Raw genomic sequence first — 27,981 nt, forward strand, 5'->3', positions numbered from 1 at the left:
GGAAGGTGAGAAGGTTTATCTTAGAGTTTTGCCTATGAAGGGCGTGACGAGATTCGGGAGGAAGGGTAAGTTGATTCCTCGGTAAATTGGTCTATTAGAGGTTTTGGAGAGAGTAGGTGAGGTGGCTTACAGGCTAGCTTTGCTACCCATATTATTGGGAGTTCATCCGATGTTTCATGTTTCCATACTTCGAAAGTATCATGAAGATCAATCACATGTGTTGGATTTTAGCTGGGTGCAGTTGGATGAGAATTTGGCTGATGAAGAAGAGCTAGTGTCCATAGGCAGATCCGAAAGATGAGGTCAAAGGATATTGCATTAGTGAAGGTTTAGTGGAGAGGTCAACCGATCGAGAAGGATACTTGGTAGACCGAGTCAAATATGTGGAGCAGATATCCTCATCTTTTTAGCACTTCAGGTGTGATTCTAAACCCGTTCGAGGACGATCATTTGTTTAAGAGGCAGAGAATGTAATGACTAGGCTGGTCATTTTTTTGTATTTGAGCCACATTCCCCTAATTGATGTTTTTGGTATGTGTATTCGTTATTTTGTGACTTGCGTGGTTGGTTATCTTTTCGGGAAGGTTTGAGAGTGATTGGAGACACGCAGTCTCATTTTGGAAACTTAAGTTGTTAAGAGTTGACCAAATTTTGAATTTTGGGTAGACGATCTCGGATTGGTGATTTGAAGGTTCCAATAGGTTTGTAGTTGATTTTGGACTTAGTCGTATGCCCAAATATAGATTTGGAGGTTCCTAGGATGTTCTGGATCTATTTGCCGAAAGTTGGCACTTTGAAGGTTTGGAGAGTTTATAGGTTTGACCGGAAGCTAACTTTGGTATTAAGGGTTTTGATTGGTATTTGGGGACTGTGGATAGGTTTATTTGGTTGATTGGAACTTATGTGCAGAGTTTGGTTTGAATTTGGAATGTTTAGGCATGATTTGGACGTGTTTGTGGAATTCGGGAAGTTCGGAACTTAAGAGATTGATCTTGATAATTGATTATTGGTTTTCATGTTATTCCTGGTATTTTGAGCATTTGGATAGGTTTGGAATAGGCATTCAGACTTGTTGGTGTGATTGGACGGGGTCCCGGTGGCTCCAGTGTGTTTCGGATGGGTTCCGGAACATTTTTGGTATTGAGGGCAGTTCTGGTACTGGTGTGTCGCACCTACGAGGTTTGGGTGCATAGGTACAACATCCCACCTGCAAATGGATAGGCATTGATGGGGGCAGGAGCTGGGATCTGAAGCACCGCTTCTACAAAGGTTATTGCGTAGAAGCATATGCACAGAAATGGAGTGTAGGTTGCACCTGCGAGATCGCAGAAGTGGAGTTTAGCTTTAAAGGTACGAAGGGTTGGCTGATTGGTTAGCCTTGCAGATACGAAGATTATGCCGCAGATGCGACATCACTGAAGCGGGTTACTAGGCCGCAGGTGCGAGATGCCTGACAGGAGGGTTTTAAGTCGAGTTTTATGTCATTTTTCATTATCTGAAGTTTTGGAGCTCGGCTAGTGGCGATATTTGTGGAGATTTACTTCACTACATTATGGGTAATAATTCTCATTTGGATTTGACTATTTATCTTGGAGGAAAATTGAGGTTTTAGCCTACAACTTAAGAGAATTGATTTTGGGGATTTGAGGGTCGATTTGGACTCGATTTTGGAAATCACATATTTGGACACGTAGGGTAATGGATAGTCGAGATCACCCCTTTACTCGGGTTTTGGCCATGTGGGCTCGGGTTGACTTTTGTTGACTTATTGGGAATGGAATAAAGTTTGAAACGTTATTGTTAGGAATTGATTCCTATGTCTTTGTTTGACAATATTGGGTTGTTTTTTGCTAGATCCGAGCCAGTTGGTGTCACGACCCAATTTTCCCTCCGTTTGGGTATCGTGATGGCACCTAGTCTTAGGGACTAGGTAAGCCTAACAATAATTTAAACAACAATATTATTTAAATAGAATCTCTTACAATTCCCAAAATCAACAGTACAAGTCATAAGCTCTACAAAGTGTTCTCTAGAAAACTTCTAAATACAACTGTCCAGAAATAAGAATAAACAGTGCAAAACGAAAACTTGAAGGTGACTCTTAAGCCTGCGAACGTAGCAGCAGGTTTACCTTGAGTCTCCACAGCAATAGTCCACACAGCTAGCTAACGAATAAGTACCTGGATCTGCACAAAAATGTGCAGAAGAGTAGCATGAGCACACCACAGCGGTGCCCAGTAAGTATCAAGACTAACCTCGGTAGAGTAGTGACGAGGAACAGTCAAGACACTCACTGGTCTAATAAACTGAACTGATATAAGTACATGAATAACAGAAGTATAATGTCTACATAAGCACTATGCAATATGACTAACAATACAATAAGGGTATTAAAGCAAGAAACAACAAGTATCAACGGAATATCATGAAAATGACGCAGACAAAGTGAATGGAACACAACTTAAATTCGGAATCACGAATACAGCAAGGACAAGTAATAACTCAGTAACTACAACCACTTTTACATCAGGTTTTAGCCAACAACTCCACGAGGTTCCGAACCTCGGACAAATTCACAACTCACGGGTCTCAATACCTAAACCCTAACACTTGGCATCCTGTGCCCTCATAACACCTCATAACCACACTGACGACTCACGTGCCAATAGAGCCATTCTCCCATAGAAGGCAAGTAAACAAGGGTGAGCATCTATGCTTAACAATATCAAGAACACCTCTTATCCGATAAGAGTGTTTAACTACGTGTATGCTTGTGCAAGTGTCTTAACATAGTCCATACTAGCAAATAAGCATAAGGAAGAAGAAGAACGGACAACACGTAGAATATTTTCTCACGGCTTTCACAAGATAAAGCTCACACAGGTACGTATACCACTACACAAATATCAACAACAAGAATGCCCCTAAGCCATAAATCATCACAAATCAATCCCTGACACAGCCCACCTTGTCTCGCCATGTGTGCAATAGTAACATAAATACCCGCCTTGTCTCGCCGCCACACGTGCATAATAATGTTCCCCCTTGTCTCGCCACATACGCAACCCACATATATATATATCCATATCCCGCCTTGTCATGCCGCATGTGCAAATATAAATGGTAACAATAGCATGGCAGAAACCTCGTGCAACCCCATAATAACAACCGCACGGCAGAAACCTCATGCATCATAATAATAACAACCGCACGGTAGAAACCTCATGCATCACCACAACAAGTACAACAGCAACACTGACAAAAATACAAAGTACGACAAGTAAATCAACTCAAGAATTTTAATTTACAAAGAAACGGTAGAACCAATTCACAAGGAATAACCAAAGTAAAGAATGCTAAACGTAAAGAGAACAGCTCAACAAAGGGAGAACTAATGTGCAGCAACGATCCCACAATATACACTTCAACAACAGGGAAGCTAACACGAATCAAATAATGCCAAATAAAACAAGTCGACTAAGATATAGGATATCTAAACTTCTTTTAAGGTTGAGGAAATTAAAAAGGATATTCAACAATTCAATTAAGGATAAGCAGCAAAAAAATAATCATAACCTCAATTAAGACTGAACAATTATAGGATGAAATAATATAAATTCCAAATAAAGATAAGCAGTTATGAAAAGATAGCATGGCTATAAAAGAGATAACAATTTCAGTTAAGGCACATATGAATTAAGTAACAATAATAGTGGGTCATGAAGCAATTGATTCTAATTAAGCAGGTAGATGTGAATCTAGTAATTAAGATATATAATCATAACAAGAACAACTGCATATTCAATGAATACAAGGACCTAAGAACCCTAAAAGGCCAACTCCCCACAAATAAGTCCGTGCACGCACTCGTCACCTCGTGTACACGGACTACAATCAACATAGAAGACTCAAATCCTAAGGGGAAGTCCCTCACACAAGGTTAGGCAAGATACTTACCTCGAACCAAGCTCAAACAGTCCGTAAGAATGCCCTTTGCTCAATTATCCGACTCCGAATGGTCCAAATCTAACCAAACACAATTGCATATCATGAATACAACGATAATAGACTCATTTAATTAATGAAATCAATATTTTAACAAAAATTACAAAATTTGCCCAAAGAAGCCGACCCGGGCCCACGTCTCGGAATCAGGTAAAAATCATAAAATATCAACACCCATTCACTCACGAGTCCAACCATATAAGAATTACACAAATTCGACCACAAATCCCCTTCCAAAACTCGAAATCTTTATTGAAGAAGTTCTTCCAATTTTTCTCAATTTCAACCCCAAAAATCCGAAACTAAATGGAGAAAACAACTATAGATTAATGGAACACAACCAAAAATGAGTTAGGAATCATTACCCCAAAGCTTTCTCTGAAAATCCCTCGAAAAATCGCCAAATTTGGAGCTCTCAAGTCCAAAAACGAAGAAAGAAACCAAACCCTCGAATTTCTCTTTTCTGCCTAGGCGTGACTGCACCTGCGACATAATTAGCCGCATCTGCGCGACCTCTCGCTTCTGCGTGCCAAAATCCGCTTCGCGGAGCCGCTGATGCGCACAAATTCTCTGCACCTGCGGAGACTGTCAAGTCCATCTTTTCTCGCACCTGCGCCTCAACCTTCGCATCTGCTCCTCGACCTTCGCATCTGCGGGCAACGCAGATGCGGAATTTTCCTCGCACCTGCAACCCCTGGCACTCCTCCACTTTTCCGCTTATGTGCTTGCCTCTCCGTACGTGCGCTCCCGCACCTGTGGTCTCTTCACCGCAGGTGCGAAAATACCAGAAGCCTGAAGACTTAGCAGTAACACAAATCAAACTTTTAATCCATTAAGCACCTGAAACTCACCCGAGACCCCCGGGACCTCAACCAAATATACCAACCAATCCTAAAACACCATACGAACTTAGTCAAGCCCTCAAATTACATCAACTAACGTTAAAACTACGCATCGCACCATGAATCAAACTTATAAATTTTTAAATCTTTCAACTTATAAAACTCGTGCTGAAACCTATCAAATCAACCCAGAATGATGTCAAATTTTACAGGCAAGTCCCAAATAATATAACGGAACTGTTCCAACTCTCAGAATTGCATTCTGACCCCGATATCAAAAAGTCCACTTCCGGTCCAAATCTCCAAAAATTCGACTTTCACCATTTCAAGCATAAATTAGCTACAAACCTCGGATTTACAGTCCGGACACGCTCTTAAGTCCAAAATCACCCAACAGAGCTAATAGAACCGACAGTACTCCATTCCGGAGTCATCTTCATATTGTTTTGACTACAGCCAAAATCCTAAGACTTAAGCTTAAGTGTCCCAAATCACTCCGAATCACTCAGTAATTGAATTCAACTACGCACACAAGTCGAGTCACATAATACGAAGTTGCTCGGGGCCTTATGCCACTAGACGGGATTTAAATTCTCAAAATGACCGGCCGGGTCGTTACAGTTGGAGGTTATTTCCAAGGGGAAGGCATTCTTGGAGTATTGATTTGGCTCGTTTGAGGTAAGTATCTTTCCTAATATTGTGTGATGGAATACCCTTTGGGATGTGACTTTATTTGCTAATTGGAGTGTGTGAAAAGTGACATATATGCGAGGTAACGAGTGTATATGCAGATGTTATGTTTGACATTGACTGGATCGGACCTTAGGATTCTAGCATGCTTTGTTTGGATTGTATACTTCCTGCGCTACCTACTTGATCATTTTTATAGTTACGTGAACAATTTGAGTCATGTTAAAGTCCATGTATAAGCTTGATATCGTGTTTGAGTATGAATCTTGATTTTTTATGGCGTACCCGCCTAATATGAGTTGTAGTTTTACACTTCGCACATACATACACCTTAGCATGTCATTTTCCTCAGTCCTTGATTATGTGACTTGATATTTGTTGTTCGTATACATGTATTCTTGTATATGTTTTTCTGTGATATGGACTGGTAGAAAGCACGTGAGTTGTTTGTGCGGATGTTGTGATTATTGTACGTGAGTTGTCTGTGCAGCGTATGGATAAGGATTCATCCCCTTAGGGACTTCATCTCATGTTCTCCTTGATGAAGTGTTTTGACTTTGTGTATCTTCTCTATATGCAAACTCCTTGGATGTATACATGTTTTTACTGTTTATCTTCTCTATATGCTAGCCTCGAAATATATACATGTCTTTTATGCATATTTTCTCTATATGCTGATTTAGTTAATGTAATGACTCACGTTACATATATTTTCTATATGTCGACTCTATGCAACTTGATTTGCTATTCTTATATATCTTCTCTATATGCTGAATTGTTAGACTGATTACCATGCTTAGATTCGGGTACTGTTGTTGTGTACATATATATCCATGAACTGTACAGGTTGATTAATGAGTATCATTGACCATTCTCGCCACTAACTTATCGAGGTTAGTCACGATACTTACTCAGTACATAGGGTCGATTGTGCTTATACCGCACTCTACACTTAATTATGTATATCCCAGAGTTAGACCCAGCTGAGCATTGGAATTTGTGGCTATTTTTGTGGAGACTTGAGGTAGAGTTGCACCCTAATTGTTGTCCTTGGAGTCTCCTTCTGTAAGGCCCCGTGAAAATTTTCCTAAAAATCGGGGTTCTATGATGCCGGGGCAGGCGTAGAGGTTAATAATAGTGAGCTGGGGAGTTGAAAAATATGTTGGGCAGAAGTAGGCATTTCCGCGGCCTATTCTGCGACCGTAGAACCATTCTGCGGACCGCAAAATGGTCGCAGAATGGGTCAATTTTCTGGATCATTTTGATGTCAATTGCGCGGCCATTATGCGACCGCATAATCACTTCGCGGGCCGCACTCTTGTCGCATATCCCGCTTTGGGATTTTTCGGAGGGAGGTTCTATGGTGCACTATAAGACCGCAGAACAGGTCTGTGGGCCGCATAGTGACCGTAGACCTGGTCAGTTCCTTTCTAGTTTTGGCACCCAAATTTCGCGGTCATTTCACGGACCGCATATTCATTATACGGTCGCATATGCGACCGTAGAACTTGTTCTGGAGCTTCATTTTTGGGGTTTTTAAAACCCGACCCTACTTCGTTAAAATAGATATAAGGGGCCATTTTTTTAGCAAAACCTGATACTTTAGAGTGAGAAAGAGTTCTTAGAGTGGGGGAGTAACTTTCAACCTATTATCCATCAATTCTTTCTCAATCATTGAGGATTAACAAAGGAAGTCTTCATCCCAGTATTTTGAGGTATAGCCGGGGCCTTGTTGTCAGCATTTCCATATTACTCTTCTATTGTACTTAGAGGCTCCGTAGACAGGTTGTGGGTTGTGGTTGATGTTGGATATTGAACTAGAAATATTGATATTTGGAAATCATGTTTTTCATTAATTCTATAAACTCGTAATATTTTAGAAATTATGAATGAAGCTGCTAATGGGAATGAATTGGAAGTTGTTAATAAAATCTTTTCAGCATTTGATTAATGGAGTACATCTCCTATTTATTCATGGATGAGTTTGGGTAGAAAAAAATCTAACAGGCTTTCTCGGTCGGGTTCTCTCGGTTAAGCGCCGATCGCGCTCCCCGAGTTTGGGGCGTGACACCTTCTCTCAGTTTACTATTGTATTCGATTCAGATAGTGTATTATATTATCAAGCTTGTATTAATATGTTAAAGTTCATGACTCAGTGTTACTAGTTTCTGAGGGATTATTGTATTTGTTTAATATTATTTATGCTATTAGACCTTTAGTCTCTTTTATTTCTATATTGTTATTGTTCTTCTGCTACTGTTTTATGGTTGTTTTGCCTTGCAAGTGGTTTAGGCACCATCACCACCGGTGGGGGTTTGGGGTCGTGACATATAAAGCTTCATCTAACTTTACAAACCAATTCTTACGAGAAGAACTAATCATTTTCTTAAGAATTCATTTAAGCACCTAGTTAAACACTTCAACTTGTCTTCTAGTTTGTACATGGTACGAGGTTCCTATTTTATAAGTCACCCTATACTTAGATAAAAGTGCAGCAAACTGCTTATTCACAAAATGCGGCCCATTACCACTACTGATCACTCGAGGTGTCCCAAAGCAACTAAAGATATTCTTTTATAAAAATTCACATATCACGTGAGCATCATTAATCCAAGTAGGGGTTGTCTCGACCCATTTAGAGGCGTAGTCAATGGCTACTAGGATATACTCATATGAATGGGGCGATGGGAACGACCCCATAAAGTCAATATCGCAAACATAAAAAATTTCACATACCAAAATCGATTTCAAAGGCATCTTGTCCCTTTTGCTAATATTACATGCCCTTTGACATTTATCACATGTAGCCACATATGCCTGTGCGCCTATACAGATGGACAATAGAAATCGGCATTCATGACCTTTACCATAGTACGATTTTCATCATAGTGCCCTTCAGCTGCTCTATCATGGGAATGAGACAGAATACTTGCCATCTCTTTTTCTGGTGCATATTTACGAATCATGCCATCTACACGTAATTTAAACAAGAAAGGGTCATTCCAAAAGTAACGTTTTACCTCACCTTGCAATTTTCTCTTTTGACCGTAGGAGAGATCTCGAGCAACCATCCGCTAGCTAAATATTTGGTTATATCAACATACCATGGTGTTCTTTCAGAGACAGCAGCAATGGAGAAAATCTGCTTTTCAGGGGACTCTTCCATTATTTCCACAGTCTCTACAGGTGGTGTTTCAAGTCGAGATAGATGATTCATGAATTGATTTTCAATACCCTTCCTATCCTTGATCTCAAGATCAAAATCTTGCAACAACAATACCTACCACATCAGACACGGTTTGGACTCCTTCTTACTCAGCAAGTATTTCAAGGTTGAGCAGTCTATATGCACTATTACTTTACTCCCCACAAGATATGATCTGAACTTGTCAAAAGAAATGACCACTACATAGAAATCTCTCTATGTAGTAGCATAATTCAACTGGGCATCATTCAGAGTTCAACTTATATAGTAAATGGGCCTGAATATTTTATCTTTTCTCTACCCTAAAATTGTTCCCACAGCTACATCGCTTACATCACACATTATCTCGAAAGTAAAGCTCCAATTTGATGTCACTAGAATAGGAGCACTAATGAATTTCTCCTTGACCAATTCAAATGCCCGTAGGCACTCCACAGTAAACACAAACGTCACCTCCTTAGCTAGCAATGTTGTCAATGGCTTGGTAATGCTTGAAATATTTTTGACGAACCTTCAATAAAATCTATCATGTCCTAAGAAGCTCTTAATTCTCTTCACTAAAGTCGGTGATGGAAGTCTAGAAATAATATCAACATTTTCTCCATCAACATCAATACCATTTGTAGTCACCTTTTGGCCCAGAACAATTCTCTCTTTAACCACGAAGTAACACTTTTCCCATTTGAGTAACAGGTGAGTGGTTTCACAATGTTTAAGCACAAGTTCCAAGTTTTTCAGACAATCATCAAATACATCACCAAACAAAGAGAAATCATATATAAATACCTCTAAACACTTCCTATTCAGATCTGAGAAGATAAACATCATGCACCTCTTAAAAGTGGATAATATGTTACACAACCAAAATGGCATCCTACGGTAAGCAAAATTCTAGCCGAACAAGTGAAAATGGTCTTCTTAATATCTTCATGGGCAATGGGTATCTTATTGTAGCTTGAATGTCCATCTAAAAAGCAGTATTATCTATGACCGGCCACATTTTCATGTATTTGATCAATGAATTGAAGTGAAAAGTGATCTTCCTTGTTGCATTATTCAACCTCCTATAATACAATACACATTGTACCTCACGACTATTCTTGTAGGAATCAACTCATTGCCCTTGTTCTTTACCACTTTCTTGCTCTCTTTCTCTGGTACAACTGCATAGGGATAAACTATATGCTATTAGAGATGGCAAAAATCACTCCCTCATCAATCAATTTGACTATCTCTTTTTGAACCACCTCCTTCAAACTTTTATTCAGCTTGCATTAGGGTTGCACTACTAGATTGTTATTTTCTTCCAGTAAAATTTTATGTATGCAAATGGCTGGGTTGATTCCCTGATTATCAGCTATGTTCCAACCAATTGCCTTTTTGTACTTCTTCAGTAGCTCACCTAGCTTCTATTCCTTTTCACTGTCAAGTAAGCAGAAATAATCATAGAAAAATTGTTAGTTTCAAGAAAATCATATTTCAAGTGATTAGGGAGCACTTTTAATTCCACACTAGGCTTAGACGCCTCCTTTTTTACTTCCTCCTTGTCTACTACTTGATTTTTAAACTCAAGAGCTTCTGCCTCTTTCTTGATTTCAGGATCTTCATCCTTCACTGTGCTAGATTGAGTGATACATCTTTCTAGAGAATCATCTACAAGCTTGTCAAACTTATACTTCTCAGCCAACTCACCAACAACATCCACCTTGAAGCAAGAATAGGTAGTCGACCCATCAATAGGGTACTTCATCATCCTTTTCATATGGAAAACTATATTTTTATTCCCCATGATCATGAGCTTCCCCTCATTTATTCTCCATGACATTTTTAAAGGTTAAGAATTGCCTTGTTGTGTAGAGGAATGGTCTCCCAAGATCAGAGGGACCTCCTTGTTCACCTCAATATCTGCCACAAAAAAATCTATAGGAACACAAACTTATCAACCCGCACCACAATATCTTCAATTATCCCTTCCAGTATGATGGTGATATGGTTAGACAGTTGCAAGGACACTGTATTGATTTGATCGCTCCAAGCTCGCCTTCTATTTTTCTGAAAATAGACAAATCCATTAGATTTATAGATGCTCTTGAGTCACACAAGGCCTTTTGAAACTCTCACTCCCAAAAGAGCATGGTATGGTGAATCTTCCAAGATTCTCATATTTCTAAGGGATCTTATTTTTCAAGATAGCACTGCAGTGGGTATTAAGTTTGACCACTATTGTCTTTTCCAACTATCATTTATTGGACAAGATATCCTTCAAAAGTTAGCATAGGCAGTTATCTGAGTGAGTACCTCTATAAACGAAATATTCACATATAATTACTTGAGCATCTCCTAGAATCTCCCAAAACACTTGTCTAGTTTTTCTCTCTTTATCTTTTGCGGAAACTATAATGCATGCATGTGTTTTCTTTCCTCAACTTCATGATTCTTTTTGTGCTTACCCTCCTCCTTTTTAGTAGCATTGTTCTCACCATATAGTTTACCATTTTTTAGCTCTCTACTATTTCAGTCTTCTTACTCACAACCTTAACTTTTGTTTTCATAACAGGGCCTGCTAATGTTTTGGCATTCCTCAGATACACAAATTTTATTGTCTCTTTTAGATTCTTCTCTGTATCAGCAGGAAGGGTTCCAGGAGCTCTCTCAGATAATATATTGGCAATTTGTCGTATCTGTCTCTCTAAGTTCTGGATAGCAGTACCGTGGGTGTCAAATCTCCCATCTGACTTGTTGATAAAAGCCTTCATTGAATCTTTCATACTAGACTGATTGGATTGTTGAAGCTGATATTGCTGCCACTGTTGGTTTTGAAACCTAGATGTCCTTGACCCTTGGGTCTAGGATTATTCTGCTGCCACTAGTTTAGACTACTATTTGGAGAGCTCCATGAAAAACTCGGATGTATATGACCTATAGTATTAAAATTGTTGCCTCATTGGTAGTTCCCTCTATTGAAATTCTCCACAACATTTACTTCTTCATCTGCGGTTATGGCCTGATATTCATATGTTGGGTGCCCCGTTTCACAAAAATCACAAGCCATTTGTGGCTCACTCTGACTTAGCTATGGTCAACTTCCGGATTTCTTTTGCCATAGAGTCAATTTGAGATTACATAGTAGTGTTGCAATCCCTTTGATGTATTCCAACTGCCTTTCTCCTCTCGTTTGCCTCTGCAGACCACTAATTTGCATCTTTAGATGACCTTCGACTACATTACTTAGAGTTGGCCTGGAGTTAGGTATCAGTCCATCCAAAAAAATCTTAAATTTGCATCCACAATTCAATTCCATTATGCTGATATTTTCTAACTATCTCCTTGAACCTTTCACATGCCTCAAAAACTATTTTCGTGTCCCTCTGGCAGAAGTTATGGATTTCCTTTCTAAATTTCTTGTTTTTGCAGAAGAGAAATATTTATCAAGAAATTTGTTAATCATATCTTCCCATGTCCTAATTTATTTCGTTGGCGAACTCTGCAACCAGTGCTTGGCATTATATTCCAGTTAAAAGGGAAATGCTCTTAAATAGACAGCATCCTTCGATACCCCGTTGTACTGGAACATATCCATGATTTCATCAAAATCCATTACGCGAGTATTTGAATCGTCATTGAATTTGTCTCGGAAAATACAATTATTCTAAATCGGTCTGGAGCATCCCCTGCTTCAATTCAAAGTTATTTGCTGTAATAGGTAATGTAACGACCCGATAGGTCATTTTGAGTATTAGCTTCCTTTTCATTATTTCAAAACTTTTCTTGGCTCAATTTGATAATTTATGACTTGCGTGAGTGGTCCGTGTCGATTTCTGGAAAGTTTATATGTGAAATTATAAAGAAAATGTGATTTTTGACTTTAATATGGCTAGAGTTGACCACGACCAACATTTTTGGTAAATGACCTCGGATCGGTATTTTGACAATTCTGGTAGGTTCGTATGATGATTTTGAACTTGTACACATATTTAGTTAGGGTCCTAGGGTGATCGAGGCTATTTCGGAGCATCATGTGAAAGGTTGGATAAAATGAATTTTGAACTTGAAAATATTGAGATTTAATGACTGATTCTTGAATTTTGATGTTATTTAGATGATTTAAGCTAGCGAGCGAGTTTGTATGATATTATTATACTTGTGTGGATGTTCGTATTGGATTCTGAGGGGCTCGGATATGTTTTGGATAGTTTTGGATAACTGATGCAGCAGCTAGTGTGATGTCAGGCTCGCAATTGTGAAGTGGGACTGGGAGTTGGGGTTTCGCTTTTGCGAAGAACAAGTCACATTTGCGACCATGAGGGACCTCGCATTTGCAACACTCATAGACTAGGCACAGGTTCGCTTTTTTACGAAGCATGGTCCGCATTTGCAATGAAGGGGGCCTTCGCAAATGCGAAGGGAGAGTCGCATTTGCGCCAAGTGTGGAGCTGAGACGTTGATCGCATTTGCGATTAGTGGTTTGCATTTGCGAACATCGCAATTGCGAACAAGGTTTTGTAATTGCGATATCTGCAGCTGGGTAAAATATGAAAATTTCAAGACTTAGCTCATTTTACACCATTTTAAAATAGTAGACTCCATAGAGGTGACTTTAACTTATTTTTCAATCAATTTCAATTACTTTTTAATGAATTTCATCATCAAATCCAAGAATTTCAAAGTAAAAATTGGGGATTTTGGGTAGAATTTAGGGATTGTGAAATTGAGATTTAGACCTCGAATTGAGGTCGGATTTCGAAACAAATGATATATCTGTGATCGGGGGTGAATGGGTAATCGAGATTTGGTCTTAATTTTGGATTTCGACCAAGTGGGTCCGGTTGACATTTTGGTTGACTTGTTCAATTATGTTAAAGATTGAACCTTTTTCATTCGAGGTAGTTTCTAATGATTTTTTTGAATGGTTTGATTGGTTTGGAGGCTTGGTCTTAAAGGAAAAGTCATGTTGGATTGCTGATTGTGTTTCGAAAAGAGGTAAGTGTCTTGGTTAACCTTGATTTGAGGGAAATAGGGTAGAATTGAGTCTATTTGCTATGTGAACTATGTGTTGGGGGCGGCATATATGCAGGGTTATGGGTGTATATGCGTTGGCCATGGGATAAGCATAATTAGCCTTAATTGTGCCATGTTATTTGTGTATTATGTCTTCCATGCTTTAGGTAGATTGCTTAAATCTTTAATTTCTCGTATTCATGTTATTTTCTATGATTGAGGATATTGAGATATTGGTGTTGAGATCATTTAATTGCTGATCGGTTGTTGGTGCCATTTTGTTGGAATATTCTCATATAAAGAGTTGTGTTAAAATACTATTGTTGATGTTGAATTTTCTTCTCACCTTGCTGGTAATGTGCGGTATGTGATTGCTTGGTGAGGAAGAGTGAAATGCACGAAGGGTGATGTCATGCCTTATTTAAGTATTAATATTATGGCTTGAGTGAACATGAGGATATGCATGAAGTGTGTTTCCGTGCTTGTTATTATTTTATAATGTGAGAAAGTGAAAGCACGAAGGGTGATGTCATGCCATTATTTTACATTATCAAGTGAGGATGAGAGTAAAAGCACGAACGGTGATGTCATCCAATTGTTTTTACATTATCATGTGAGGATCAAAGTAAAAGCACGAAGGATGATGTCATGCAACGTTGTTAATTTCATGCTCCTACTTTGATATTTGGAATGTGGGCTTGGATTTGTGGCTTCACTATTTACTTTTGAAAGAGGCTTACTCGGTAACACTTTAATTTATGTTTCCATTTTATGCTCCCTTACCTGTGTACTTGTTATCTCATTCACCTATCATTATTCCGCTATTATATTTGATACTCTATCTGTTATTTTGTTTCTTCTGATATATAACTACACATGTTTTATGTAGGTGTCTTGTCTTAACCTAGTCACTACCTCGTCGAGGTTAGGGTAGATACTTACTAAGTACATTAGGTCGGTTGTACTCATACTACACATCTACACATCTTGTGCAAATCCGGATATTGGTACCGGCGGAGTTCTGAGAGGTGCTTAGCAGAAACCGGGCACGTGATTCGAGGTAGATCTACATCTCATTCGTAGGCCTTGAGTCATCTTCTTATCTTTTCTCCATTTAGTTTCGGACAGTGCTGTATTTCTTTCAGAACAGTGTATGTAGAAAACTCTAGAAGCTCATGTACTTGTGACTCCACATCTTTGGAAAGGTTGAACGTTAGTATGGATTTTAGACTTATCTGGTTCACTTGCGAGTTGCTTTTACTTTTTCTTGTTATCTTGTTGATTAGTCATTTATTGCAATTCTTTCATAATTTTTTATTGTGTGCTAGCTTGCCGAGCAAGCGGTATTGGGCTCCATCACGAACCCGATTGGTTGGGATTTCAGGTCGTGAAAAGTTGGTAATAGAGAACTAGGTTGCATAGGTCTCACGAGTTAGTAGAGTCTTTAGAATCGGTACGGAGACGTCTGTACTTATCTTCTAGAGGCTATAAGGCTTTAGGAAACTTCACTTTCTTTCTTTCATTCTCTATCGTGCAACTTTGTTTTATCATTAAGTTTGAATCATTCTTCCCTTATTCTCTCACATATGGTGAGGAGGCTTACGTCATCTGCAGCTGATCAGGAGCCGGAGCCCTAGATAGTAGCCACTACTAGGGGTAGGGGCCGGGGCCGAGGCAGATTTAGAGGTATAAGCATAGCTCAGCGTAGATCGCACACAGCGCCACCCATTGTCAAGCCTGAGATAGAGTAGGATGAGGAGATCCTAGCCAGTAGCACCTGCTTATGTCCGAGATGGGTTCATTGCTACCCTAGTGCTTTAGGATGCCTTAATTCGCATGGTTGGTCTTATGGAGAGTATGGCTGATGCCGGTGTGTTTCTTGTAGCACCAGTTGTTTCTCAGGCCAGGGGAGGAGCCCAGACAACTGCTACTCACACTCCAGAACAAATGGCTTATGGTTATCAGACCCCAATAGTTCTACCAGTTGAGGCGGTTCAGCCTATTATTTCTACACAACCCAAGGACATACCCGCAATGTCGGCTGATGAGCTAAAGATTTTGGACAAGTTCACCAAGTTGTGTTCCCCTCACTTTAGTAGTACAGCTTATGAGGACCTTTGCCAAAAGATCTTGCGCAACGTGGGTATAGTGGAGTCCAATGGATTATATTTCACAATATTCCAGATGCATGGTTCTGCCAAGAGGTGGTGGCAGGTGCATCTGCATGACAGGCCTGCGGGATCACCTCCTCTCACATGCGCTCAGTTCTCACATTTGTTCTTAGAGAAGTTCATTCCCTTCACTTAGAGAGAGGAGTTGCGTAGTCTGTTAGAGCGCCTTCTGTAGGGTAGCATGACCATTTCTCAGTATGAGACTAGATTTGTGGATTTGTCGCGCCATGCAGCTATCCTGATCCTACTGAGAGGTAGAAGGTGCGGAGATTCATAGATGGTCTTACCTAGGGAATTAGACTTTAGATGGCCAGAGAGACAGAGTCTGATATTTCTTTCACTCGGGTAGTGGAGATTGCTAGGAGGATCGAGTGCATCAGAGGCCAGGATAGGGAGACGACCTAAAATAAAAGGCCCGTCATTTTTGAGGATTTAGTGGTGCCTCGTCTGGATGCAGGGCATACTTTGGTAGAGGCCACCTATCAGGTCGGTTCAGTTAGCTCTACAGGCCACCCATGGTGCTTAAGGCAGCCACAATGCTAATAGACATTGTCCTGAGCAGCAAGCATATAGTGCACCTCCAGCTCCGGTTAGTGCACCTCCAATACAGATTTACCAGGGTGGTTATTCAGGTTGACAGGGAGAGTTTCAGGGTCAGTAGTCACGTCAGCCGAGGGCTTATTATACATGTGGAGATCTGAGGAACATCATAAAGTTTTGCCTTAGGTCACAAAGAAGTATGCCACGGCAGGTTACTCGTGCCATGGTTCCGGCATTGATGGCTCCACCACCCGCACAATTAGCTAGAGGCGGAGTTGTGGCAGCCCGAGGTTGAGGCTAGTTTAGATAGAAGTGGAGGTCAGTCAGTTAGAGGTCATCCCAGAGGTGGAGAACAGGTTGGTAGGGCTCAGCCCCGTTGTTATGCATTTCCAATTAGACCTGAGGCGGAGTCGTCTGATGCAGTTATTACAGGTATTATCTCAGTCTATCATAGAGATGCTTTCGTGTTGTTTAATTCGAGTTCTACATATTCTTATGTGTTGGCATATTTTGCTTTGCATTTGAGTATGCCTCGTGATTCTCTTGCTGTTCTTATTTCTGTGTCTATACCGGTTGGAGATTCCGTTGTGGTTGATCAGGTATATAGGTCTTGTATGAATACTATTAATGGATTTGATACGGTAGTTGATCTTTTGTTGTTGAATATGGTGGATTTTGAGGTCATTCTTGGTATGGATTGATTGTCTCCGTGTCATACTATCTTGGATTGTCATGTCAAAACTCTGACTTTAGCCATGTCAGGGTTGCCTAGATTAGAGCGGAGAGGGACCCTTAATCACTCCACTAGCAGGGTGGTTTCATATTTGAAGGCTCAGCATATGGTTGAGATGTATTGTTTGGCGTACTTGGACTATATCCGATATTCTAGTACGGAGCTTCCTTCTATGGATTTGGTACTGGTTGTGAGGGAGTTTCCTGAGGTGTTTCCTACATATTTGTCGGGTATTCCACCCGACAGGGATATCGACTTTTGCATTGATTTGGTCACGGGCAATCAGCCTATTTCTATTCCACTGTACCGTATGGCTTCAGCTGAGTTGAAAGAATTGAAGGATCAGTTGCAAGATTTTCTTGACAAGGGATTCATTAGACCGAGCATTTCACCTTAGGTGCGTCGGTGTTGTTTGTTAAGAAGAAGGACAGATCGATGAGGATGTGCATAGATTATCGGCTATTGAATAAGGTCACTATCAAAACAAGTATACGGTTCATAGGATTGATTAATTGTTTGATTAACTTCAGGGTGCCAAGGTGTTTTTCAAGATTGATTTGAGATATGGCTACCATCAGGTGAAGATTAGGGCATCGGATAACCCTAATATAGCTTTTAGGACTCGTTATGGTCATTACGTGTTTTTGGTAATGTCGTTTGGCTTGACTAATGCTCCAGCAGCATTCATGGATTTGATGAACCAAATGTTCAAGCCTTATTTAGATTCCTTCATGATTGTCTTCATTGATGATATTCTTGTTTATTCTCACAGTAGAGAGGAGCAGGAGTTACACCTGAGGATTGTACTTCAGGCTTTGAAGGATCATTAGTTATATGCCATGTGTTTGAAGTGTGAATTCTAGTTAGACTCGGTTGCCTTTTTGTGTCATGTTGTGTCTTCTGAGGGTATCAAGGTGGATCATAAGAAGATTGAAGCAGTTCATAACTGGCCTAGAACTACTTCATCTACAGAGATTCGAAGCTTCTTGGATTTGGCGTGCTATTATCGTCGGTTCTTGGAGGGGTTTTCATCTATTTCAGCCCTATTGACCAAGTTGATCCAGAAGGGTGCACTTTTCAAATGGTCCGACGAGTGTGAGGAGAGCTTTCAGAAGCTCAAGACTAATTTAACTATAGCCCTTGTATTGGTAGTGTTGCCCACAGGTTTGGGATCTTACATTGTCTATTGGACTTGGCACGGTATTAATACAGGACGATAGGGTGATTGCCTACGCATCTTGTTAGCGTAAGTTTCATGAGAAGAATGAACTTGTGCATGATTTGAAGTTAGCAGCCATTGTTCACGCGCTCATGATTTGGAGGCACTATCATCACGACATTCCATGCGAGGTCTATACTGACCATCGGAGTCTCCATCATCTATTCAAGCAGAGGCAACTTAATTTGAGGTAGTGGAAATAGTTAGAGTTACTGAAATACTATGATATCACCATATTATATCATCCCGTGAAGGCCAATGTAGTGGCCTATGCCTTGAGTATGAAGGCGGAGAGCATGGGTAGTTTGGCATTTTTACAGAAAGTGGAGAGGCCAATAGCTATAGATGTTTGGGCTTTGGCTAACCAGTTCGTGAGGTTGGATGTTTTGAAACCTAGTAGGGTTCTTGCTTGTGTTGTGGCACAATATCGTTGTTGAGCGCATCAAGGCTCGCCAGTTTGATGATCCTTGCTTGTTGGTGTTGAAATGCACAGTGCATCGGGGTGGTGCCAAGGATGTCATGATTGGAGATGATGGTGTTATGCAGATTCAAGGCCGGATTTGTGTTTCGAATGTTGATGCGTTGAGAGATTTGATCCTTGAGGAGGCTCCAAGTTCACGGTATTCCATTCACCCAAGTGTCACGAACATGTATCGTGACTTGAAGCAGCACTATTGGTGGCTGAAGATGAAGAATGACAATGTTAGACATATCTCTCGGTGTTTGAATTGTCAACTAGTGAAGTATGACATCAGAAATCGGGTGGGTTGACTCAGAAGTTAGTAATACCGGAGTGGAAATGGGAATGCATCACTATGGACTTTGTTGTAGTCTTACCAAGAACCTTGAGGAAGTATGACACAGTATGGGTTATTATGGACCAGTTGACTAAGTCTGCATACTTCATTCTTGTAATGACATCCTATTCTTCATAGAGATTGGCTCATATTTACATTCAGGAGATTATCCGCATGCACGGTGTGCCCATTTCTATCATTTCAAACAGGGGCACACAGTTCACTTCACACTTTTGGAGAGTTGTGGAGTGTGAGTTGGGCACGCGGGTCGAGCTGAGTACCATATTTTATCCTCAGATAGACGAACATTCTGACCGTACTAATCAGATTTTGGAGGATATGTTGTGGGCATGCTCTATGGATTTCAGGGGTCAGTGGGGCTAGTTTCTACCTCTACCAGAGTTTTCTTACAACAACAGCTATCAGTCGAGCATCCAGATGGCTCCATACGAGGCCTTATTTTGGACATGATGTCATTCTCCGGTTGGTTGGTTTGAGCACTGTCAGGCTAGATTGTTGGGCACGGACTTGGTTCATGATGCTTTGGAGAAGGTGAAGGTGATTTAGGAGCGGCTCCATACAACAAATTCCAGGAAAAAGAGTGATGAGGACCGAAAGGTCCGGGATGTGGCTTATATGGAAGGTGAAAAGGTTCTTCTCTGAGTGTCGCCTATGAAAGGCTTGATGCAAGTTGAGCCCGAAGTTTATTAACTAGTTTGAGATCTTGGAGAGAGTTGGGGAGGTTGCTTATAGACTAGAATTGCCTCCTAGCTTAGCATGGGTACATTCGGTACCATGAAGATCAGTCACATGTTTTAGACTTCAGCACGGTGCAGCTTCATGAGAATTTGACCTATGAGGAAGAGCCGATGGCTATTCTAGACCGGCAGGTTCGGACGTTGAGATCTAAAGATATTCCTTCTATGAAAGTGCATTGGAGAGGTCAGCTGATTGAGGAGGATACTTGGGAGTCTGAGTGCCGACATGAGGAGTAGATACCCGCACCTTTTTGCCAGTCCAGGTACATTTCTAGGATCATTCGAGGACGAACGTTTCTTTTAGATGTGGAGAATGTAAAGACCCAGCAGGTCGTTTTGAGCATTAGCTTCCTTTTCAGTGTTTCGAGATTTTCATAGCTCAATTTGATGATTTATGACCTGTGCGTGTGGTCCGTGTCGATTTTTTGGAAATTTTATATGTAAAATTGTAAAGAAAATGTGATTTTTAAGTTTAAATGTGGCTACAGTTGACCACGGTCAATATTTTTGGTAAAAGATTTCAGATCGGTGTTTTGACGATTCTGGGTAGGTTCTTATGATGATTTTGGACTTGTACGCATGTTTGGTTGGGGTCACGGGGGACCCGAGGCTATTTTGGAACATTATGTGAAAAGTTGGAAAAAATGAGTTTTGAACTTGAAAATCTTGAGTTTTAATGATCAATTCTTGAATTTTGATGTTATTTTGATAATTTGAGCTAGCAAGTGAGTTTGTATGATTTTACTACACTTGATTGGATGTTAGGATTGGAGCCTGAGGGGCTCGGGTGAGTCTCGAATAGTTTTGGATAGCTGATGCAGCAGCTGGTGTGCACGATCTGAAGAACTCGTAACACCTTGCGCACAGATCTTAGAGTAGAAATTGGGGGCTTTGGGTAAAATCTAGGAATTTTGTGAAATTGAAATTAGACCTCGAAATGAGGTCGGATTTCGAAATAAATTACATATCTAGGCTCGGGGGTGAATGCGTAATTGGAATTTGGTCTTAATTTGAGATTTCAACCATGTGGGCCTGGGTTGACTTTTTGTTGACTTTTTCAATTATGTTAAATATTTAACCTTTTTCATTTTAGGGTAATTTCTAAAGCTTTTTTTGAATTGTTTGAACGATATTTAACTAGATTTAATTGGTTTGGAGGCTTGTTCTAAAGGAAAAGTGGTTTGGAGGCTTGTTCTAAAGGAAAAGCCGTGTTGAATTGTTGATTGTGTTCCGGAAAGAGGTAAGTGTCTTGGTTAAACTTGATTTGAGGAAAATAGGATAGAATCGAATCTATTTGCTATGTGAACTATGTGTTGGGGGCGACATATATGTAAGGTCACAGGTGTATATACGTTGGCCATAGAATAAGTATGCAGGCAGAATTAGCCTTAATTGTGCCATTTATTTGTGTAATATGTCTTCCATGCTTTAGATAGATTGTTTAATTCTTTAGTTTCTCGTATTCATGTTATTTTCTATGATTGAGGATATTGAGATATTGGTGTTGAGATCATTGAAATCTTGATGGGTTGTTGGTGCCATTTTGTTGGAATATTCTCATATGATGAGTTGTGTTCAAATACTATTATGGATGTTGAATTTTTTCTTCTCACCTTGCTTGGTAATGTGTGGTATGTGATTTCTTGGTGAGGAAGAGTGAAATGCACGAAGGGTGTTGTCGTGCCTTATTTATATATTAATATTATTGCTTGAGTGAACGTGAGAATATGTTTGAAGGGTGTTTCCATGCTTGTTATTATTTTATAATGTGAGGATGAGAGTAAAAAATCTCAAAGGGTGATGCCATGCCATTTTTTTTACATTATCAGGTGAGGATGAGAGTGAAAGCACAAAGAGTGATGCCGTCCAATTGTGTAACGATCTGACCAGTCGTTTTGTATAATTGCGCCCCTTTGTTTTTGCAAGCTTGTAGATGAAATTGAAAGCTGCTCGACGACTGCCTCACCCTTTTCTCACGACCCAATTTCACCTATAGGTCGTATGACGCCCAACACTATAGCTAGGCAAGCCAACAAATAAATTAAACCTATATCAATTATTTTCAGAATAATTTTTTAAGTAATTTTATTCTTTTACTAGCAATATTAAAGAGAATAGAAAAGATATCGGTTAATTTAAATTCAAGAAAATAATACCAATTTCAAATTCTACCAACGTGTGTGCCAAGACCTGGTGTCACAAGTATATGAGCATCTAGTAGATTATGCAAAACTCCAAATACCGTCTGAAATAAAAATAGATAGAATAAAATGCAAGAAGAGGTACTGGTTGCTGCAGAATGGCTCAGAAAGGCAGCTCACCACTACGCCTCTGGATAACGTGGATGTAGGATGATAGGTCCTCCACTAGTGAATGTCTCAGATCCTGTACAAAAAGTGCAGCAAGTGTAGTATGAGTACGTAAACAACGTATACCCATTAAGTATCAAGCCTAATCTCGAAGTGGTAGAGACAAGATGGTCGACTTTGACACTCACTAAGGATCAACAATATTAAATAGAATAAAATAGAATTTATTTAACCCAGCATGATTCACAAAGTCAACAATAATTTTATTTAATCAGCAGAAATAATTAAACCCTCAAATGCAACAATTCTCAATATATTAATTAAATTCTTTCAATTTCAATAAATTTTAAATTTATCAATTAGCTTTACAAGCTGCAATAAAAATTCAAGTATCGTGTAATTATTATTATTATGCACGATTTTCTTCCGAGGTCGTACGACCCGATCCAGAGTGTCGTGTACACTACCGAGTGACGTGAGGCGCGATCCATAGATGCATCTATCCTGTCGAGGCGTTCGGCCCGCTCCACAAGAAAGGAGGACATTTTCTTATGTACCTCCGGAATGAGAATATATTTATTATAAGATAATTTCGGGAGAAAGAACAATTTCTCTTAATAATTAATTAATTTAAACAGAAAATCAAGTATATGAAATTTTCATCCTTTAATATTTTTATCTAACAATTCACAATATATATATATATATATATATATATTAATTAAACAAAGAATACAATTTACACAAGTAATTCATGCTTTGAGTCCTAAACTATCCGGACTTTAGCATTAATAGTAGCTACGCACGGACTCTCGTCACCTCGTGCGTACGGAGCCCCCACAATTAGCACTAATTATTACTTTAATTACCTATGGGGTAATTTTTCCCTCACAAGATTAGACAAGAAACTAACCTCATCTTGCTCCAATTTAATCCACTAGTAGGCCTTTTCCTCGATTATCCAACTTTGATTGGCTCGAATCTAACCAAAAATAATTCGATACAGTCACCAAAAATTATAGAATCAATTTCATACGAAAATACTACATTTTCAATAAAAATTCCGAAATTATTTAAAAACTCGTCTGTGGGGCCCACGTCTCGAAATCCGGCAAAAGTTACGAAATCCGACAACTCATTCAATTACGAGTCCAACCATACCAGTTTCACTCAAATCCGACTCCGAATCGATACCGAAATCTCAAAAATTCGTTTCTATGAGATTTCAAAAATTTTCCAAATTTCAATCTCAAAACACTAATTAAATAGTGAAAACAATGATATATTCGTGTATATTGACCAATCCTCGGCCTCAATCTATAATTCCTCCTTTATAATTCTGCCCAGGCAGCCCTCGATGATGACCTCAATCCTCGGCCTCGATCGTGGTTCGATCATGGCCCTCAATCATGGCCTCAATCCTTGGCCTTGATCGTGGCTTCGATCATGGCCTCGATCCTCGACCTCGATCATGGCTTGATCATGGCCTCGATCCTCGGCCTCGATCGTGGCTTCGGTCATGGCCCTCGAGCCTTTGCCTTCGATCATGACCCTCGAGCCCTGCCTTCGATCATGACCCACGATCTTGGCCCAGAATTTCCAGCAGAAGAGAAAATTGCAGCAGATGTTTTAAGTCCAACTTTTGATCTGTTAACCATCTGAACTCACCCGAGGCCCTCGGAACCTCAACCAAATATACCAACAAGTCCTAAAACATCATACGAACTTATTTGAAACCTCAAATCACATAAAACGACGCTAAAACCATGAATCACGCTCCAATTCAAGCTTAATAAAACTTAAAATTTTCAACTTCTACATTCGATGTCGAAACCTATCAAATCAAGTCTGATTGACCTCAAATTTTGTACACAAGTCATAAATGACATAACGGAGTTATGAAAATTTTTAGAACTGGATTCCGACTCCGATATCAAAAAGTCAACTCCCCGGTCAAACTTCCAAACTTAAATTCCTATTTTAGCCATTTCAAGCCTAATTAAACTACGGACTTCCAAATAAAATTTCGAACACGCTCCTATGTCCAAAATCACCACGCGGAGCTGTTGGAATCATCAAAATTCTATTCCGAGGTCGTTTTCTCAAAATGTTGACCAAAGTCAAACTTGGCCTTTTAAAGCCAACTTAAGGAACCAAGTGTTCCGATTTCAACCCAAACACTTCCAAATCCCGAACCAACCATCCCTGCAAGTCATAAATCATTAAAAGCACATACGGGAAGTTTTATTTTAGGAAACGGAGTTCTAAAAGTCAAAATGACCGATTGGTCATTACACCTTTGCTCCAAAATATTTCTGCCCAGCATCGTCACCTGAGCATTGGGTTGCTTCATCAGTTATATCTTGATAGCTATCTCCACAATCTTCTTCTTCCTCCTCTTCAACTTGCTCAGCCCAACTCTTGCGATTAACCGCAATTGCACTCGTCGCAACTTGTTGTTTCTTAGAACTAGTCTTCTCATTTGTAGAATTTGATTGTGTAGGTGATGCCCTACCTTTCTCCACATGTTGATTGTTACCTGTAGAGAGTAACGGATATCCTGAATCATCTGTTTGCTCACCAACAACCGTCTGTGAAGGAACCTCATGAACCGAGGTATTCAAAGTAACCAATGTAGCGTTGGTCTTTGGATTTGTGTTTATGAACATCGCTGCCTGAGCATCCTTTACCATTTTGGCAAGATCTGGATTGCTAAAATGTAAAGTTGGTGAGGCTGCATTAGACACTTGGAATGCCCCAGACTTTTGGTCGTCAACAGGAACAAGATCTTTTAAGCCTTTTGTTCGAGCCTCTACATTCTTCATGGACTGCTAGTGTTTCCCACTGCCTGGTGACTTAGAAACCGTAGATGTTGAAGCTAATTCCTGATCAACCTGATTATTTGATGTAGTAGACTGTGTTCTATTAATTGGAGCTTTATGTTTAGGAGCTGGAGCATTCTTCTTGTTTGGTGATCGATTCACTACTGCCCATTCCCTTTCATTTGATTTTTGCATTGCTTGGACATCTGACTTTTGAGAAGTTACTGTCTGTAAGGGAGCTGTAACAGAATTGCCATAAAAAACATCTCCTGTTTTGCCCGGAGATAGTAGCTGCCCAGCTTGCACAGCAGTTGATACAAGGGCTGTTGGTTTTCCTAATGTAGCAGTACTTTTAATAACTCCAGCAGTAGCTAGACAAGCTGCTGCCTTCCTCTCTAATTTATCATCACTAAACTCATCATTAATACCAACGTATCGAGCTGCTGTGGAACCAGATTTGTCTTGAGTTTCATGCACCTTCCCAGCTATGTCTTCGATCCCAAACACCCGTCCATTTTTTGCTTCTTCTCCTCTACCCAAAACATCAACATCTTCAAATTCTTTCCCTTCAGCTTGCACTGGAGTTGCTATTAAATCTGCTGGTGTTTTAGCTAGATACACGTGCAGGTGTAGTTCTAACATCCCCAGCAGTAGGTCTTGAACCAGCTCCATTCACTGCAACATTTGCCACCACATGTGAGACTGCTGGAACTGGTCATTTTCCAGCTTTGTCAAATTGTCCTAACACTGCATCTGCTGCATTATTCTTAGCATAGATTGCTCGAATAGCTGCAGCTAATGCACTATCATCCATCATCTGTTGAAGATGTCCAGGTTCAATAGCTGAACCTTTAGAAGCTCCAGCTATACCTCGATTAACCACTGTATTTTCTGCAGATTTCAAGTCCTGAGCAACTCTAGCAAGGGCTTCAGCAACTGGAACAACTGCACCAGAAACAGGACATCGGCCATTAGGTGCATTCCCTGTAACATTTGCCTCCAGTTTTGAACCTACAGCAGCTGGTTCAATGCAAGGTTTTTCAAACACTGCTGCTGCTGCATTCTTCTTAGCATTGGTTGGTCGATCATCCCCAGCTATTGTACTGTCGATCACCTTGTGTTGAATAATTCTAGGTTCATAAACTGAGCCCTTAGCACCTCCAGCTGCAACTTGATGACTCACAGACTCGTTGGAGACCTTCAATTCCTGAGAAACAACTTCTGCAAGTTGAAACATTTCCTTTCCATTTGCATTCCTCTTCTCAGGCATACGAGCACCACCATTAGCGGTAGACAACACATCAACAGCCTTCTTCTTTTCATCCAACAAATTCCTTAGATCACCTTGATACTTCTCAAAGTTTTGGCCTTCATACAAAGGATTTTCTCTTTCATTAAAAACATTCTTTTGTTTTAGCAAACGGCAGCTATTTTCCCCGTGTCCTTGATGTTTACAATACGAACAAAATTGAGGCAAATTATCATATACAACTTCCCGATATAGTTCAATAATCTGCCCAATATTTTCGTCTACATAATGAATCCTTACTCTGTTTGGTTTCTTATCCAGAAGATCAAGTTAGACTTTAATTCTCGCTGTGCTAGGCCTCGATTTTTCTTGTGTGGCTTTATCAACTGCTATAGGTTTACCAACAGCTGAAGCAATTGAAAGTATAGATCGCTTGGCAAATAACATCGGAGGCAGATTAGGTAGTGATATCCAAACAAAGGCCCTAGATGTTTCTTCCTTAGGATTAAAACCAAGAGTCCAAGGGAACACTCGAAACTGATGGTTCTCACCATTAACGAGCATATAGTTAACAGATTTAGAAGCTGCTAAAACATAATCTTCATACAAATCAAACCTGATAAGTATGTGATTTCTCTCCAACCATCCGATCAAGTTGCGTCCTTTAGTTACAAACAGTTTCGGCAGAAGCTTTCGAAGTTCTTGCATGTCCCGTCGTTCAAAGGAGAATTTTAAAACTAGGGCCTGGTGTAAACCTTCCTCGATAGTAAACTGCCTAAGTTCTTCCATAGTAAATGTGATAGAAGGCTCACCATGTATTAGCTCAATAGATTTAAGCGTCGTTTTTGATGGATTTTGAGCAGTTTGATGCGCGAGTAGTCTTGTAGTGTATGTAGTGGATGGATTAGTGTTTGCTTTTGTGTCTCCCAACTCCATGGGAATTTCTGGATTTTGGTTAGCCATGACTTTGTCATTTCGTCGAGTATCTTGTGTCTCAGTTAGATTTGTGAGCTTAGAGGATAATTGATGATACCCATGGCTAATTGACGGTTTGGTTGTGTTCTCCACTTCAATAGGAAGCGAATTATATTGAGTTTGATGCAATTTAACACCTGAAACTCCATTCCCAACCAGTGCTGATTCCCTATCAATTTTCAGATCAGAGGAGGCGATTCCCATGGTGGAGTTCTCTGAAATTTTGTCATGATGTGCGCCTGATGACGGGGAACATTCTCCATGACCTGGAATTTTAGAGTTCGTCCCAGAAACGGCCTGTGAAATTGTTGACGCTCTTAAGCGATGAACTGCTACAGTAGTCGCACTATTGTGTAGCAGATTTGTAGCAATTTGGATTTGTTTTGGGATGATGTTTGGATGGTTGTGTGCGCCTTTAGTAAGCGCTACTTTTGACCTTGATCCGGTGGTTTTTCATGGCTGGACGGTGATTGTGGGGCCATTTCGGCGCTGCAGTGTCATTGTTCATCTCTGTCTCATCTCTAGGGAGAATCTGGAAAAGGTTTGGTTGATTGGCCCTTGATTCTAGACTTAAATTTTTAATTTGAAAATATTGATCAAATTTTGACTTTTGTGGAAACGATCCCAAAACTGTATTTTTATGACTCTAATAGCTTCGTATCATGATT

The 27,981-nt window shown here is 40.0% G+C and overlaps 1 protein-coding gene across 3 annotated transcripts; it reads right to left on the reverse strand.

Moving 5' to 3' along the window:
- Positions 1 to 3,649: 3,649 nt before the first annotated feature.
- LOC138896525 (uncharacterized) lies at positions 3,650 to 27,868 on the reverse strand. Of its 3 annotated transcripts, XR_011409848.1 has the most exons (3): positions 23,181 to 27,868; positions 22,280 to 22,343; positions 3,650 to 4,026 (listed from the first exon to the last, which is right to left on the reverse strand). XR_011409848.1 is itself a non-coding variant. In XM_070181686.1 (2 exons), the coding sequence occupies exon 1, from the start codon at positions 25,759 to 25,761 to the stop codon at positions 25,099 to 25,101; it is 663 nt and encodes a 220-aa protein (XP_070037787.1). In that variant the 5' UTR covers positions 25,762 to 27,868; the 3' UTR covers positions 22,015 to 22,343; positions 23,181 to 25,098. The 3 variants fall into 2 exon arrangements, 2 of the variants coding, with proteins under 2 accessions (XP_070037787.1, XP_070037788.1); XM_070181686.1 differs by lacking the exon at positions 3,650 to 4,026 and having other exon boundaries at positions 22,015 to 22,343.
- Positions 27,869 to 27,981: the final 113 nt, after the last annotated feature.

Source organism: Nicotiana tomentosiformis, chromosome 7, assembly GCF_000390325.3.
Source record: "Nicotiana tomentosiformis chromosome 7, ASM39032v3, whole genome shotgun sequence".
Classification (NCBI taxonomy): domain Eukaryota; kingdom Viridiplantae; phylum Streptophyta; class Magnoliopsida; order Solanales; family Solanaceae; genus Nicotiana; species Nicotiana tomentosiformis.